The following is an 18,782-nucleotide window of genomic DNA, read 5'->3' on the forward strand; positions in this document are numbered from 1 at the left end:
AAAATTTGACACATAGTCCCAAAAATTCATTCAAATGGTCTGAATTTGGTCAATACATTTGGTGCTTCTCTGATCGCAAAAAGTACAACTGGAACTTCCTTATCCCAATCATCTGGAAAATCCTGACCATAAGCCCTCAACATTGTCTTTAGTGTTTGATGCCATCTTTCTCGCACCCCCGCGATTCCGGATGGTAAGCAGTATATCTGAATTGTTTTATTCCCAAGTTATCCATAACCTCCTTGAATAGTTTGGATGTGAAGTTTGATCCTTGGTCTGACTGGATCTCTATTGGCAGTCCGCATTTCATAAAAATTTAAGTAATTCTTCTACACCCTTTTTGCTGTGATGTTGCGTAATGGGATTGCCTGTGGAAATCTTGTCGGCACATCCATTATTGTTAATAAATACTTATTCCCACTGTTTGTTTGAGGTGGGGGACCTACACAATCAATTAAGACTTGTAAAAGGCTCCTCAAATGCTGGAATAGGTATTAAAGGTGCAGGTTTTATTACTGCCTGTGGTTTTGTGATTAGCTGACATGTATGACATGTCTGGCAAAATTCAACTCCATCCTTGTGTAGTCCAGGCCAGTAAAAATGTCTTTGTATTTTAGCCTGTGTTTTCCTCACCCCTAAATGACCTCCAAGTGGCAGCTCATGCACTTTCTATACCCTCTGTCTATTTCTCATCTGTTTGATTGTGTGATGGTCTCCATTAAGACATCATTTGTTTAGTAATAACATACAGGAATGCATTCACTCTCCTTCTCTGTAAATGGCCTTTGATATAACTGTTTCAAGTTCTCACCTTTCTGCTGTAATTCAATCAGTTTAGCAGAGCTAAAGATATTTGCATGTTTACCTAATTGCTCCTTCTCTGTTCCACTTATCTGAATAAAAAATGTCTTAGATAACACGATGTCAGCTTCCTTATTTGTGCCTTTTGATCCCTCCTGCATCATCTTGTGTCTCTGTGATCTTGTGATCCTACAATCAAGGAAAATTCCTGGATAAATATTCTCCATGTTTTCAATTGCCTGCGTCTCCACTGGGCTTTTCAACTAGAGTAGGCAGCACACCCGGCAGTGAATCAGCGATATCATTTGCAAGGACAAATTGTATTTCTGGAGCTGAGAGTTTGTCCAGTACTCCCAGCACAAATACACCACTCTCCTCTGGTCTCTCTAGCCTCACGTTATATAATTGAGCATTTTTGTCTCACCATGAATTCCTATTACCAGTAGCTTTACTGGCAATAGTCACTCAGGAGTACATATCTCCTCATCCTTCAGCATTACAGACTGAGAGGATCCTGTGTCCCTTAATATTGTAACCTCCTTACCTACTGCTCCTGGCTTATGTGAATAAACTTGACCCTTGCATGTATATTTTTAAGCAGATCTGGCACTTGTTCCTTAATCAACCTCTGATCACCTTGTACACTCTGAGGCAGTTGTCTAACTTCCCTTTTGCTTTTTGTTACTAGCCCAACAAAACTCCCAGGCTTGTCTGGTTTTCCTACATCTGGCTTTCTCCTAGCCCACCAACACTGTGATTTTGTGTGGCCCACTTTATTACAATGAAAACACCGGAGCTTTTTAACTTCTTTGTCCCCCCCTCAAGGGTTTCTTTTTTACCCTGTGGTAAGTTATCCTTGTAATCTTCACTGAGATCCACCATTCTCTTTCCACGTGAGGATTTCTCTTTGCTCCAATTCCTATCCCTCATGGACTGAAATTGATTCTGGAAGCCAAACCGTGTTTTATGGACCAGCTCATAACCATCAGCCACTTCAGCTGCTAACCTCGCTGTTTTAACTCCCTGCTCTTCCACATGAGTTCATACTACTTCAGGCAGTGAATCTTTGAAGTCCTCTAAAATAATTACCTCTCTCAGGGCATCACTTATCCTTCTATCAAAATTCCTCTGTTTGATCCTTTCAAACTCAGTGTAGGTTTGAACAGGGTGTCCCCTTAGATTCCTGAAACGTTGTCTATAGGCTTCTGGTACAAACTCATATGCACTTGAAATAGCTTTTTTCATCTCCTCATACTCCCCAGATACCAATGCGAATACCTCACTAGCCCTACCTACAACTTTTGTTTGGATCAACAAAACCCACATTGCCACTGGCCACTGCATTTGTTTAGCCACCTTTTCAAATGAGATGAAAAAGGCTTCCACATCCTTCTCATCAAATTTAGGCAAAGCTTGAACATACTTAAAACAGTTTCTCACTAGGCCTCTGACTACCAGGGGCTTGCTCATCCTCACTCCCTTCCTCACTAAGCTACCCTCAGCCTTTATCTCCAGCCTTTTAAGCTGTCTTTCCTTTTTAAGTGAAAAATGTGTTGCTGGAAAAGCGCAGCAGGTCAGGGCAGCATCCAAGGAGCAGGAGAATCGACATTTCGGGCATAAACCCTTCTTCAGGAAGAAGAGCTTATGCCCCAAACGTTCCTGAAGAAGGGTTTATGCCCGAAATGTCGATTCTCCTGCTCCTTGGATGCTGCCCTGACCTGCTACGCTTTTCCAACAACACATTTTTCAGCTCTGATCTCCAGCATCTGCAGTCCTCACTTTCTCCTAGTTTCCTTCTTAAGTGTCAGTTTTTGAAGTTCAAAAGCTCTTTTTTTCTCTCTCTTCTGCTTTTAATTATAACTCAAACTGTTTCATTATCTCTCGCCTCTAACTCAAGCTGCTTCATTTGTAATCAAATTCTTGCCATCTCTATAGATTCTGATGGTTTCTTCAAGAAGTTTAAAAGCAGAGCTACTGTTGTAATTATCTAATCTTTCCTCACAGAAGTAGGCAGGTCCAATTCCAGCTTCTCTGCTAATTCCTGCAGCTTGGTCTTATTCACTTTTTGAAAACTTCCAAGGTCACCACATCCACATCCAGAAAACTTTTGGCGACTGAAAGAGCCATTCCTATCCCAAGCTTTGTCTATCCAACCAACCAACACCCGAAATAAAGACACGAGCACCTACCACTCGCTGTTTAAAATCCCGGATGTGCCCTCAATCTGTTATGGACTAAGCCAGACCACTCAAAACATTCTTAAGCAGGCAGCTCAGACCATAACTTTGCAATTTGTTTTGGTAAGTGTACAGTGAAAATTACCCAGACTATGTTAGCTAGGTTGACTACTAGAATTAACACAGACAAAAAGTTATTCACAAAATTACACAATGAAATATGAAGAACAGAATAAAGAACTCAACCTATTCAACTAGACTTAATTATGGTGTTCCGAATATACACAACAGTCCCAATAAGCAAACTCCCTTTAAAACACAGTACAAAAAAGGGTCAGATGCTTACAGGTTGAAGTTAGAAGGGCAGAGGAAAGCGTTTCCACACAGTTTCCTGTTGAACTCCCAGCCACTTCTGAACTGAAATAACCTGCTCATCTGGAGAGCTGACCACTCTTCTTTCATTCTACAGGTCACTTCTAAAACATGACCACTTTGGCCTGAAGTCTCATCTGTTTACATAAAAACAAATGGCCTCTCAAAATCGTTTTCATCTCTGTACCAAACCAGACTGATCGGAGCCCAGCCTGGTTTATTACCCCTCTGAAAAGTAATCAAGGACAGAGTCTCCTTGAGCCAAGGAACAGCTTTTAGGAAAACAAAGGTCTGGCTTTGTGACACATGGCATTCAGAACCCTGTAAGATTCCAAAATCAGTCCAAAATAAGGGGTGTAGATTTGCTCGCTGAGCTGTAGGTTTGATATCCAAACGTTTCATTACCCGGCTAGGCAACATCATCAGTGGCGATCTCCAAATGAAGCAAAGCTGTTGTCTCCTGCTTTCTATTTATATCTTTCTCCTGGATAGGGTTCCTGGAGTTTGTGGTGATGTCATTTCCTGTTTGCTTTCTGAGGGGTTCATAGATGGCATCTAGATCTATGTGTTTGTTTATGGCGTTGTGGTTGGAGTGCCAGGCCTCTAGGAATTCTCTGGCATGGCTTTGCTTAGCCTGTCCCAGGATAGATGTGTTGTCCCAGTCGAATTGGTGCTTTATTTCCTCCGTGTGTAGGGCTATGAGGGAGAGAGGGTTGTGTCTTTTTGTGGCTAGCTGGTTCGTGTATCCTGGTGGCTAACTTTCTTCCTGTTTGTCCTACGTAGGAATTTTGTATATGACGTTGGTTTTGTCCATGGGTTGTACTGGGTCTTTTAAGTTTGTTAGTTTTTGTTTGAGAGTGTTGTTGGGTTTGTGTGCTACTAGGTTTCTGAGGGATCTTAGTAGTCTGGCTGTCACCGCAAACCCCAGGAACCCCATCCAGGACAAACATATAAATTGAAAGCAGGAGACAACAGCTTCGCTTCACTTGGAGGTCGCCAGTGATGATGTTACCTAGCCAGGTAATGAAACGTCTGGATATCAAACCTACAGCTCAGCGAGCAAACCTACACTCTAAACCTCAACCTGAGCTACAAACCTTCACAAACCTTGCAAAAAGTCCATAATAAGCCCACAGTGCTCTGTACAGGGCTAGTATGATTAGTACTAGAACTGTGTGTCCCCTTTACTAAATAGATTGAAGGATTGTTACTGAGTAGCACAGTGTCTGAACCAACACGTTAGGAGAGTAGTGAATTCACTGTAACATTAGGTACATAAAAGAAAATAAACTGAATAAAAGTCCTTTGCATTTAAGAGTTGTAAAGTCGTGTTGAGGTTGTACAGGATGTTGGTAAGCCCTCTTCTGGAGTACTGTGTACAGTTCTAATCGCCCAGTTTGGAAAGGATATTATTAAGCTGGAGTGGGTTCAGAAGAGATTTACCAGAATGTTGCCAGGTATTGAAGGTTTGAGTTATAAAGAAAGGTTGGATATATTAGATTCCCTACAGTGTGAAAACAGGCCCTTCGGCCCAACCAGTCCACACCAACCCTCCAAAGAGTAACCCACCCAGACCCATTTCCCTTTGACTAATGCACTTAACACCATGGGGCACTTTAGCATAGCCAATTCACCTGACCCGCACATCATTTGGACTGTGGGAGGAAACTGGAGCAAACCCACACAGACTCCACACAGACAGTTGCACGAGGCAGGAATTGAATCTGGGACCCTGGTGCTGTGAGGCAGCAGTGCTAACCACTGAGCCACCGTGCCGCCCCAACTGGGACAGTTTCACTGGAGTGTAGGGGGTTGAGAAGTAACCTGATAGAAGCTTATAAAATAATGAGGGGTATAGGTAGAGTTAATGGTAGTTGTCTTTTCCCTAGGATAGGAGGTTTCAAGACCAGGGGGAACATTTTTAAGGTGAGAGGAGAGAGATTTGAAAAAGACATGAAGGGCAGAGAAGGTGATTCATGTGTGAAATGAACTTGCTGAGGAACTGGTGGATAGGAATAGGAAAGGTTTGGAGGGATATGGGCCAGGAGCAGGCAGGTGGAACTAGTTTAGTTTGGGATTGTTTTCACCATGGAATGGTCGGACTGAAGTGTCTGTTTCTGTGCTGTATGACTCCAAGGCTCTAAAAGGTAATCGGGAACAAGTGAGAGATATGAGTGAGACCAAAACAAAGATAAGTATATTTTTTAAAACATTTCCGACAATAATTAAAACTGAAGGAATGAGACTCCCCATCTGTTGAAAACGCAAATAGTGAAAAGTGATATTGGATAGCAGTTAAGTCTTTCCAAGTTGTGAAAAAGTGTACTAGCTTAGGCATGGACAATGCATTATATCGTAATCAGGTTAATGTGGCAGTGTCACATTGTTCCATAGGTAGAAATGTGGATTCTCACAATGAGGTACCATGATCCAGAAATATCTCAAGGATCTCCAGCAGCAACTTCCTGATCTTGGGCATTTAACTGCACAGGCACAGTCTGTGTACGTTTCTATCTGAACTACGCAGCTGAAAGAGCAAGCACTGCTCGTCCCTCCATTTATTGCAGTGCGGTTTTAAGCCTCTGGCTTTTCTCCTAGCTAAACAGCAGCAAGCAGGTTTGGTTCTAGCTTAGAGGATAAGTTGCTAACAATAAAGTCACCTTATAATATGCTTGAGTATCCATTTCTCAAGGCCAATTTTTTGTTATCATGAGAGAATGTACCAATTTAGATTCAGTCAATTGAAAAGTTTTCCACATGGAAAAAGCTGTCACCAGCAATGAGAAACAGAATTGTGTTACATGAGTCATGTGTAAATATATTCAGTGGCTGAATTGAAATCTGCAAATGAAAAGTCTTTTATCAGTAAACATTGCTCTTGAGTTTATAGGTATAATTTTCTTTATGTTTAGCATCCTTGCATTTTCATTTTAGAGTGTGTGTTTGTGTTCACGCACATAAATGCATATGTGTGTGAGAGAGAGAGAGAGATTCTGTGTGTGTGTTTGTGAGCATGTGTGTATGTGTCTTAAAGAGAGATGGCTTGTAAGAGTGAGTGCGAGTATGTATGTGTGTGTTTGAGTGTGTATGAGAGCATTTCTGTTTGTGTGTGTGTGTGTTTGTGTGTCTGTGTGCAAATGTGTGCTTGTGTGTGTGTGAGAGAGAGAGCATGTGCGTATGTGTTAAAGAGAAACAGTTTGTGAGAGTGCGTGTGTGTTTGTGTGCGTGTGAGAGCGTGTGTGTTTGCATGTGTGAGAGAATGTGTTTGTGTGTGTGAGAGTGAGAGAGAGAGAGAGTGTACGTGTGTGAGAGAGAGAGTATATGTGCATGATCAAGAGAGGAATTTGACTTAAATCAGATGCAACTTCTGCTGCACAAGGATCAAACAAGATTAGTTTCCCACAGGTGGCTCAAAAACATTGCCTGGGGCCTGTTAAATTCACCAAGCTTCAGAGCAAATTAAACCAGGAGTGAGTATAGCCATACCTTCATTGTGATGCCAACAAGTTAAATTCCAAATCAGTGTATCATCAGCGTTTCATGTATTGACCGTAATCTACGCAGATAATGAAAGAAATATTCAAATCAATACAAATTAATGTTGTAATTAATAGTAGACAAAAGGACAGTGCAAGAGTGACATGCTATTTACATGAATGGATCTATTTAGGTCATCAATGATGTTGTAACTGAGTGATTTGTAAAAGCCCTTTTCAGAAATGTGAATTATCAGGGTAATGATTTTCTGAGGTACACTGTATAAACCAATGAAGCACATTTCAACAGTGGAAAGGTTATATTAGAACTAACATAGATATTTTTAATGACCTAAGGCAGGATCTTTGATGCTAATGATTTCTGATCAGTTATGAGGTGAGACATTCTGTTGTGAAGTTGGAGACCCAGGAGTCAGATCAACAAATAATTTTATTAGACAGCAGACATGAGGAATATAGGCATGTTTCATGTCTATAAACTTATCCGTAGGAGGCTGATCCAGTGCTGGGAGAATCATCAATCCAGTCCGATCCTGATACTGAGTTCAGCGTGCAGAAGATTTCATTTTTTTGAGCACACTGACTCTGGTCCCCCTTCTTTGACTAAACCTGTCACTTGTGCTGACTTGGCAAATGTTTCAAATCTGCTTCAATAGGAATCAAGGCTTGCAAAGCTTAACTCTTAGCTGTTCTGAATGCTGATGAATCCTGCATTTCTTACCTTGTTATACTGAATGCATCTTATTAATGTTTTACATAATATTACGCTCCTTTATCTAATTATGGCACAAGCTCTTTACATTGTTTATCCAAGGTGATGTGGCATTTCACCTCAACCCAATCAAACACTTATTCAACATCCTATGTTCAGAAAATGCTCAGCAGATTAGACAGCATTTATAGAACAGGAAGAGTTGAAATGTTGAGCCTATTGGGGTTGGGCAAGTGAGTGCACTGTGGCTGGGTTAAAATTATCTGCAGCCTACCCTCCTGAAGATGTCCAGCATCTGAAATAATGCAACACAAAATACTGCCGATGCTGGAGATGTGATATAAACAAAAGTACTCTGAAGAAGAATCTGGACTTGAAACGTTAACTTTGTTTTCTCTGCACAAATGTTGCCAGACCTGCTGAACTTCTCCAGCAATTTTTGTTTCTGTTTGTTTCAGCTTTTTTTTTATCATGTAATGTTTATTCAAGTTTGGTATATTGCAGTAGTTAGTAACCTTCTCCATGAGTTGTACAAGACATTGGTCTGGCTGCATTTAGAATACTGCGTACAGTTCTGGTCACCACATTACCAAAAGGATGTGGATGCTTTGGAGATGGTGCAGAGAAGGTCTACAAGGATGTTGCTTGGTATGGAAGGTGCTAGTTATGAAGAGAGGTTGAGTAGGTTAGGATTGTTTTCATTAGAAAAAGGGGATTGAGGGCGGATCTGATTGAGGTCTACAAAATCATGAAGGATATTGACAGGGTAGATAGAGATAAGCTTTTTCCCAGGGTGAAGGATTCAATAACAAGAGGTCACGTTTTCAAGGTGAGAGGTGAAAAGTTTAAGGGGTATACACGTGGAAAGTACTTTACTGAGAGGGTGGTAGGTGCCTGGAACACATTGCCAGCAGAGGTAATAGAGGCAGGCGCGATAGATTCATTTAAGGTGTGTTTGGACAGATGCATGAGTAGGTGGTGAGCAGAGGGATACAGATGCTGAGGAATTGGGTGATAGGTTTAAACAATGGATATGGATTGGCTCAGGCTCGGAGGGCCAAAGGGCCTGTTCCTGTGCTGTAAATTTTCTTTGTTCTTTGTTCTCTTTTTTCTTGAATTGTCATTAATTTGTCTGTTCTTGGTCTCTCTACCACTAACTTTCACTGATCCCTTGTGCCTCCCTACTATTACATACATTACATGCCAACAATTCTGTCATGCCCTGTGCTTAATTCAACTATTTGGCCCATCATGAAATGCTATCAAAATTCCGCATTCAACCATTCAGTAGCACAATCAATAGATGCAACACCCAATGTTAAAACTCATCATACAAAACAATATGCCATCAGGACATTGATATATTCTTAATCCCTTCAGGGTAACTTCCTCGTGAAGTTTCTGTCTCTGCCTTGGGGTTAGCAATGCCTGAAGTTTGCTTCTATCAGTATCTACACAGGCCAGTGAGGGAGTGAATTTTGTTTTATTTTGGCAGTTATCAAAGACATCAGAGAACAAACATATGAAGTGACAAAGGTTTATTGGAATCATAGTTAACAGTGCTTAATCATCAAGTTTACAAGTAATTAGTAGCTTGGGTTAACTCACAAAATCACAGAATCCCTACAGTGTGGAAACAGGCCCTTCGACTCAACAAGTCCACACCGACCCTCCGAAGAGTAACCCACCCAGACCCATTCCCTTACTCTATGTTTACCCTTGACTAATGCACCTAATCTACACATCCCTGAACACTATGGGAAATTTAGCATGGCCAATTCACCTGACCTGCACATCTTTGGACTGTGGGAGGAAACCGGATGGGACCATTCGCCGCTGCTGATTAGCCACTGCCCTTTCACCACTGAGAACGCTTCGCCACCGCCCATTGGCCGCTGAGGACGATTTGCCACCGCAAGTGTTTGTAACTCATTTTTATATATAAACCAAGAAAATTATATTTATTTCACCTCTTTTTTTATCAATATGTAGTATGTTGTTGTATAAATAAAGAGGACTGAGAAGTATGAAAGAACAGGCGGGAGGGACAACAACCAGTACATATATATATTTCCGGTGGCGAATAGTCTCCAGAGGTCAAGCGACTCCAGTGGAGAAACGCTGGTGGAGAACCGGCAATGGCTAATCGTCACCAACCCGGGAGGAAACCAGAGCACCTGGAGAAAACCCACACAGACACAGGGTGAATGTGCAAACTCTACACAGTCACCTGAGGCTGGAATCAAACCCAGGTCCCTGACGCTGTGAGGCAACAGTGCTAACCACTGAGCCACCTGAAATAGTTAACAAAATTGTACAAAACAAGATGTCATATGACAGCATTAACTGTTTGCGATAATGAGTGTATATTTATGAGATTGGTGAGGGTTGTGAGATTAATTAAGGATTGATTCCTTAGGCTGACAACATGCTAACAGCATTAGATAGCTAGATAGACAGTTTAAAAACCCATGGTTAGCAGTGTTTATGGAAATTGTATAATCACGTCTTTATGAACTAGCACAGACAAATTGGTTGTGCTGTCTCCTCTGGTGAACAAGATGGCAAGTTTGTGAGTTTTTCAAGATGTGGCCTGTTCCTCCTGGATCTCTGGGTAACTTCAACCATTCCAGCTAACAGCATTTGAACTACTTGTTTTTCAACCCAGTTAATTTGATCTCAGGGAAACAAACACTATAGGACTGTATTTTTCTCATTCATTCATGAGGTGAAGACATCCCTGGCTACATCAACACCTGCTGTCCCTCCCTGAGAGTCAACTGCAACATTGTGGGTCTGGAGTCACATATAGGCTGGACCAGTTAAAGTTGGAGAACATTAATGAGCCAGATGAGATTTTCCCAACAATCAGTGATGGTTCTGTGGTCACCATTAGACTCTAAATCCTAATTTTTCTTATTGAATTCAAATTCTCCCATTTGCCATGGAGGAAAAGAACACAAAATAGATTGGGAATTGAAGCCTTAAAATTTCCATGCCAAAAAAATAAATTTTGAAGAAACATGCTCAATTGCATCAAACAATTCTTAATGACTGAGGATTAGAGAGGTTAGTCCTTCCTGTGTCAATCTGCTCACATGGCTGTGATGGGATGCAAAATCAACATCAAATCAATGAAGGAGCACAGCTAGTCAAGCTATATCTCATTGAGTCTCAAACATCTCAGGTTGCAAACTGCTCTCAAACAAACAAAACATATGTAAGCCTCCCTTAATAAGCTGTTGCTGGGTTCTTGATCTTAAAAGCTGACATTCCATCATAGAAATGGAACAATTTGCTTTTACATAATTTTTAAAATATCTGCAAGTGTTATCACATGCAACTGAACAATATTTTACCCCTCAACCAAATTACCTGTGACAATTTTCACCTATTACCCACCACCAATAGATCATTTCCCAATTGATTATTCAGCATGCAATGTCAAGCATTTGCTTAGGCCTCTGGATTACAAATTCAGTTACATCATCACCATCTTCCATATGCTTTACTTTTAAAAGATTGGCGGTAGTCAATCTGCCCAGACGTGTTCTTACACATTTCTAGAGCAGATGGGATTTGAATCTGAGTCTCCTGGCTCACAGGTAAGGACACAACCATTGCACCACATGATCATCAGTTGGTCCCATGTCTTTTTTCAAAAAATATCCAGAAGTAGGGTTAGATGAGGACAGACAAGAGTCTCAAATGGAGTGCAAACTGGTTGGGCCCAATGGCCTGCTTTTTGCACTGTTTGCCAAATATAATCCAATGCAGGTATCTCCAATCAGCCTCATCAGAAATGTTATTATATACCTTTGGAGAAGGTAGACCTTGAAATTGGCCTCCTGCCTCAGAGATAGGGGCTGTACGACTGTGCTACAAGATCCTGTTTTTATCTGTCATGGCTAATTAGTGTTCGTCTTTCCTTTCCTTGACCATCTTGGTTGGTTATTAATTCCATCTTAAACTCAGATTTAAGGCAATTTTTGAAACCCTTCCTTTAAGGCAGCAGAAGTTGAACTGGAAAGGTTTACAGTAGCTCCATCTGAGCCAAGAGGCCAGGATTCAAGTTACATCATCTCTGAACAAGTTGATCAGCAATACTTAAAAGGACAATTTCTGTTATTGTGTCACACTGGGGGTTGTTTAATTTGTCAAAGCAATTTGCTTTGGGCTCTTGTGGCAACACACAATAGACAATGGGTGCAGGAGTAGGCCTTTCAGCCCTTCGAGCCAGCACCACCAATCATTATGATCATGGCTGATCATCCACAATCAGTATCCTGTTCCTGCCTTATCCCCATAACCCTTGATTCCATTATCTTTAAGAGCTCTGTCCAACTCTTTCTTGAAAGTATCCAGAGACTTGGCCTCCACTGCCTTCTGGGCAGAGCATTCCATACACCTACCACTTTCTGGGTGAAGAAGTTTCTCCTCAACTCTGTTCTAAATGGCCTACCCCTTATTTTTAAACTGTGTCCTCTGGTTCTGGACTCACCTATTAGCGGAAACATGCTTCCTGCCTCCAGAGTGTCCAATCCTTTAATAATCTTATACGTCTCAATCAGATCCCCTCTCATCTTTCCAAACTCAAGCGTATACAAGCCCAGTCGCTCCAATCTTTCAACATATGATAGTCCCGCCATTCCAGGAATTGACCTCGTGATACACTGCACTCCCTCAATAACCAGAATGTTGTTCCTCAAATTTGGAGACCAAAACTGCACACTGCAATGTGACACAATGATGGTGTCCCTACCTCTAAACTAGACTTGTGATCAAGTCCCACCTGCCCCAGAGGTATGTAATAACATTTCTGGACATATTAATTGAAACAAAACCTTGAATGTTCAGACTGAATATTGTTCGAGGGAAACAACATTTGACTAATTTGCCTGAAATTGGAGTCATCTATTAATATACTGTTCAATTAAGTGATACAGAAGGAAAAGTTATTTTAATTTGGTCATCATGCTTGTTCCCTTTAAAGAGAGAGCAAGTTCTGAAGCATTATGGAATAGTAGCTGTAACTTCCTTTGAGGTTTTGTCCAGATGATATCAACAGAATGCAATGTATCTTCAGTCCCAGAGGAATTGAAAGGTAAAGCTACAAGTCCCATCATGGCGTTGTAACTTGGATCATGTTTTCCAGAATGGCCCATGTTTCCTGGGATTGCCAACATTCTTTTCTCTTGGAATGACTATCTCATTAAGTATTGCTATTGAAGTGCTGTCAAATCCAGACACATAATCAAGAGAAGAACAAGGAAGACAAAGAGCTTGCATTTCAAGTAGTGCTTCAGTGTGAAACTACACTGTTTCCTCATGACACAATTGAAGCTGTAGCATTGCTTTTTTTTTTGTTTGTTTACACTGGCGAAATCTCAAAATTCCATTAAAATCTAATCTAAACAACCTTAAAGCTGACAGCTCTGAAATAAGCAAGATCTGTTCATGCCATGAACAAAAGAGGTTTTACTGAAGAATAATGATGGTACCCCATGAGCAGCACAAACATTTGTCTTCAGTGAAGAGACTGCAAGGACACGCTGACACTTATTCTCAGCCCAGCCTGTGAGCTTTTCACCACAACATTCCCCAAAATAAAAGTTTACTTTTTCACTCTGAGATCTGACTCCGTGTTTAATTCTGGGCAGGATACTCTCACACTACGAAGCAAAATAATGAGCCTTTTGCTTTTAAAAAAAACTTTTGACATCATCGCAATTCATAAGTAAATTGTGCATTGAATGGAATAAGTTGCTCGTGACATGTAGCTAGGGCCATCTTTTTAGCAAAGCAGAAATTAAACATAAGATGCTTCTCAGCTTGTTTCACCAATTTAGCCAGGTTTAGTAAATCAGTCTGTAATCAGTTAAACCTACCTTCTCTCACACTGACAACACTGCAGGAAGATTATTTTTCACTCACTGCACCATTTTTGCTTTGCATCGTGAACTTAAGAAAAAAGCAAAGTGTAAAGCTGGCAAAGTATCGATTGTTATGTAGTATGTACATGTAACACCATTATGTTTGTTCATTCACATGTCTACTGTTTTTTTTAGATTAAATTTACTACAGTATGGAAACAGGCCCTTTGGCCCAACAAGTCCACACCAACCCTCCGAAGAGTAACCCACCCAGACCCATTCCCCTACCCTATATTTACCCCCAACTAATCCACCTAAAACTATGGATAATTTACCATGGCCAATTCATCTGACCTGCACATCTTTTGGATTGTGGGAGGAAATCCACGTAGACAATGTGCAAACTCCACACAGACAGGCCCCAAGGCTGGAATTGAACCCGTGTCCGTGGCACTATGACGCAACAGTGCTAACCACTGAGCCACCGTGCCCCCCAAAACAGTCATGCAGGAGATGTGGCCATTGCTGGCTAGGCCAGTATTTATCATCTATCCCTAATTGTCCTAAAGAATGTGTTGGTGAGCTGCCTTCCTGGATCTGTGTAATCTAGGAGAATTCAATTGGTACACCCACAGTGCCATTAGTTCAAGAAGTTATAAAACTATTCATTTCTTGGGCATTTATAAAGTGAAGCAAAGACCCTTGCTACCAATTGGTACAGCCTTAGGAGCTAACTTGATGTTTTACTTCTCATCTTAATACACTGTACCTGTAAACCTATCCTCTTGTACCTCTAGCTAAGAGTGCTGACGGGATAATGGAAGTCTCAGTAAAACTAATAGAGAGATTGTTACTTCTACAGAAGCAACGCAAAAGGTGGCTTGATATAGTGAGGAGAAGCTTACTATCTTTGTTGAAGTGAATAACAATTGAATGACAATCATTCAGTTGTTTGAACTGATAATAACTACTCATGGTCTAATCCTGGGGAGCTTTTATATTTTCAAGAACTTGCCTTCGCAATGACCCAAATCTTTGGGTAATCGATGGATCTTATGCTGATGAGTTCAAGCCTCAAACTACTATGGACATGATGAGCCCTTAAATCCAAAATGTGTTTTGTTTAAAAGAAGACAGCAATAGAGACAGTAACCGCAGAGGTCAATGGGGTGTTAAAGAAACTTCAAACAGACTAGACTGTGAACTCTTCTGACTACAAAGATAGTCGGGGGTCTGCGATCCCCAGTTCAATATCAAGTCCCCTCCTGTGTATTATGTCCCAAATTACTGACATGTTTTGATATTTGTTGAAGAATACACAAGGACAGAAATTAAAAAGTCAGTTTCAACTGTGCTGGAGTAGACTATTGGGACTGAACACTCTCATGTGTATCCATCCACAATCCAATATCTGTGAAGGTCATAGTTGAAGGATTATCCCCTAGTTACTCTTCAGTGCAAGTGCAGAGCCAACCTCAGTCCAAGTGTTGCAAACCATTAAAAAGGAAATGAACAAGGAAGAACTACTTCTCATCTCGAGTGCAGGAATCACCCTAGAGCTTGGAAAGCCTATTATTCAACTTTGCTTCTTTTGTGGTAACACCTCAGCCAATCAACTTGCCAATCAAGCAATATCCACTTCAGAGTCGAAGAGCGTAGTGCTGTAAAAGCACAGCCGGTCAGGCAGCATCTGAGGAGCAGGAAAATCAACATTTCAGGCATAAGCCTTTCATCATGAATGAGGGGGTGGCCAAAGGGGGTTGGGAGGAAGGTAGTTGAGAATGCGATAGGTAGACAAAGGTGATAGGTTGGAGGGTGGTTGGATAGGAAGGAAAATGGACAGTTAGGACAAATCAAGAGGGTGATGCTAAGTTGGAAGGTTGGATCTGGGATAAGGTGGAGGGAGGGGAAATGAGGAAACTGGCGAAATCCACATTGATTCCTTGTGGTTGCAGAGTCCCGAGCAGAAGATGAGGCATTCATCCTCCAGGTGTTGGGTGGTAAGGGTTTGGCAATGGAGGTGATCCAGTACTTGCATGCCTTTGGCGGAGTGGGAAGGGGAGTTAAAGTGTTCGGCCACTGAGTGGTGGAGTGTGACCTGGAAATGTTCTCTGAAGCATTCCACAAGTAGACATCCTGTCTCCCCCATGTAGAGGAGATTACATTGGGAGCAACAGATACAGTTGATGACATGTGTGGTAGTGTGTGGAAAACGGCCCCAGGCTATTCAGCCTCTCTCTATAGCTCAAACCCTCTAACTCTGGCAACTTCCTTGGAAATCTTCTCTGAACCCTTTCAAGTTACACAATATCCTTAATGTGGTTTGTATGAATTTCAGCAAAGTTTTTGATGAGGTACCACATGGGAGATGGATAAACAAGATAAAAGCACATGGGATCCAGGGTAACTTGATAAGTTGAATCTAAAATTGGTTTGGTAACATGAGACAGAGGGTGCTAATAGAAGACTGCTTATGTGACAGGAGGCTGGTGTGGTACAGAGATCAGTGCTGGCTTGCTTATGGTTGATGTTATATATAAACAATATTGAAGAAAATATGAGGCTGGTTGATGATCAGTAAGATTGTGGATGACACAAAGATTGCCTGGGTGGCTGACAGTGTGGAGGAAGGTGCTAGGTTACAGGAGGATGTAGACGGATTGGTTAGATGGACATGTCAATGGTAGATGGAATTTAACCTTGATAACTGTGAGGTGTAGCACTTTGGAAGAATGAATAAGACAAGGGAGTACTCACTGAATGGCAGGACACTTGGTTAGCTCAGAGGAACAGACAGATCTTGGGGTGGTTATCCACAGATCCCTGATGGAAACAAGACAGGTTAATAGGGTAGTTAAGAAGGCATATGGTCCACTTTATCTAGCCCAAAATGTCGATTTTCCTTCTCCTCGGATGCTGCCTGACCTGCTGTGCTTTTTCAGTGACACACTCTCAACTCTGATCTCGAGCATCTGCAGACCTCACTGTCTCCCGGTACACTTTATCAATCTTGGCATGGATTATTAGAGCAGGGAGGTTATGTTGGAATCGTAAAGGACTTTGCTTACGTCACAGCTAGAGTACTATGTACAGCTTTGGTCATTCCATTATAGAAATGGCGTGATTGCACTAGTGGGGATGGAGAGATTCATCAGGATGTTACCCAAGCATTTCAGTTCTGCTCTCTTGATAGATGGTACCTGACCTGTTGAGCTACATTTTCTGTTTATATTTCAGTTTTTCAACAGAATCCTGCTTTTCTTGTGTGTGTCATGACTGGTGGGACTGACATATCAAAATTGGTTTAGCAAAACTACTCTGTATTGGATAACTGAGTGTAAATAACAGCCAATATTCCAGTGCAGAATGACTTTGTTTTCATTCATTGAATGCGGGTGTTGCTGGCTGAGCCAGCATTTATTGCCCACTCCCATCATTGGATTGCCTCCCTCAACTCCTACAGCCACAACCTTCACATGTATCTGACTCAAATCCCCCAGATGTGATGCTTCCTTAGCTCAGATGGTTGGTTTGAGATAGAGGGTGATGCAAACAATGTGGGTTCAATTCCTGTATTCGGAACCATGATGTTACCATGAAGTCCCCTCCTTCTCAACCTCTACCCTCATCTGAAGTAGTGGTGACAGCCTGGTTAAATCACCACCAGTCATTGTGCTCTCTAATGAGAGAGCAGCACTGTATCAACTTTACTGCTCCATCGATTGAAGTATTTAGCTGGTGCATTGACATCGTCCCTGAGAAGGGTGAAGAAACTCATCAGGAAGCGAATGAAGGCAGTGTTCAGAAAGGTGCTTAAAAATGACAGAAATATTCATTGATAAAATGTGTCAAATTCTCCATGTGGTTTCGATGGGTAATTGTGGGTAAACGAGTATGTGGGTCAACAAGATGCAGCACATTGGCAATTTTACTCTAATGTGTTCAGTGTTTATATCAGCACAGTGTACTTAATAAGTGCCAGTTAAGCATCTGTTACATCTTAACCCCTAATCCTTAACATTCTTACAGAGTTGAACAATGACTCGCAGCACAGTTAATTGCTCCCATCAGCAACCCTCACAGTCTTCACTCTAATTTACTCATTTCCACTTGATTAAGAATGGCTACTTTCTGAATGCCATCTCCTGTGTTTTTTCTGTTTTCTCTAACTCCCGCCTGCTCCGATGATGAGAGGACTAAGCTCAGCCAAAAACAATCAAAACCCTCAGCTGAGATACTATGGCTATTGCTTATTCAGATACAGATGATTCTAAATGCACTCCAACTTGCTGGTTTCAAATTCTTCCCTCACAATTGTGAGACTGTCCAATTGAGTGAATCTACATTTAGATGGTGTCACAACTGCTGACGTGTAAAAAAAGTGTTAACTATCTGACAACTGAAGAATTAAATTTCATCTATGAAATGTAGCACTACATCTCTTCAGACCAGTGTTTGACAAAATACTCACTAAATTGATTCAGTTTGCAATTGATTGCAATTTGTCCTTGACTCATAGATTGGCATGAGGTAGGTAGCAAAGTCACTGGACAAATTGATGGTGTCACCTTGTCCTTGCCATGCACTTGCACTGATTTGTAACAGAGAGTATATACACAGGACATGGTCTGACAAAAGGTGAATCTTGTCCGGGACCATCCTGAGATCTGATGTCAAAGTCAGTTTCATTCTGTTACCTCTGCAAGAGCAGAAGCCAACTTGAAATCCCATCTTTGGCCCTTCACAGATATCGACGAATGTGCCTCAGGGATACACAGTTGCTGGAATGACTCGGTCTGTGTGAATCTTGACGGAGGGTTTGACTGTCGATGTCCTTTTGGTGAGCACTGCACTGGAGACTGTCCCCATGATGAAGGCTTGAAGCGTAATGGACAAGTCTGGACCTTGAGAGAGGATCGGTGTTCTGTCTGCTCATGTCAGGTGAGTACACATAACCTTATGGAAAACTCACTTGAGGCATGGTTCATCACGACTCATACCCAAGCTCTCAGTCATCATAGATCACTTCACAAATAAGAAGCAATTCTGGCCAGGTATATAAAAATAAACCCTCCTAAATTTTAAATCTTCTATTTTTAAGGCAGAGCCAGATAAATTCTTCATTACAAAGGCAATGAAAGATTATTGGGAAAATATGAAATGTAGTGTTGAAGTTAAAATCAGACCAGCCATGATTTTATTGAATCATTATCTGAGGCCATTTGAAGTGATGAAAATCTTGGTTCCTGTTCTACACAGGCACAATTCCCCTCTACTACTAATTCCCTGAATGGAGTCAAAACTTTAGAAGCAATGAACATTTTCAGCATAACTGAAACTTAGGAAGAAA

The 18,782-nt window shown here is 41.4% G+C and overlaps 1 protein-coding gene across 5 annotated transcripts in view; it reads left to right on the forward strand.

The window, feature by feature from the left end:
- LOC122557625 (protein kinase C-binding protein NELL1-like) overlaps positions 1–18,782 on the forward strand; it is a 1,008,016-nt gene that overhangs the window by 940,254 nt on the left and 48,980 nt on the right. For all 5 annotated transcript variants that reach the window (XM_087996275.1, XM_087996277.1, XM_087996273.1 and 2 more), the window contains one exon: positions 18,180–18,373. In XM_087996275.1, the coding sequence (XP_087852401.1) occupies positions 18,180–18,373 (194 nt within the window). The remainder of the gene's footprint in view (positions 1–18,179; positions 18,374–18,782) is intronic.

Source organism: Chiloscyllium plagiosum, unplaced genomic scaffold (genome assembly GCF_037043375.1).
Source record: "Chiloscyllium plagiosum isolate Xiang-an unplaced genomic scaffold, Cpla_swu_hap1 HiC_scaffold_18, whole genome shotgun sequence".
NCBI classification, from domain to species: Eukaryota; Metazoa; Chordata; class Chondrichthyes; order Orectolobiformes; family Hemiscylliidae; genus Chiloscyllium; species Chiloscyllium plagiosum.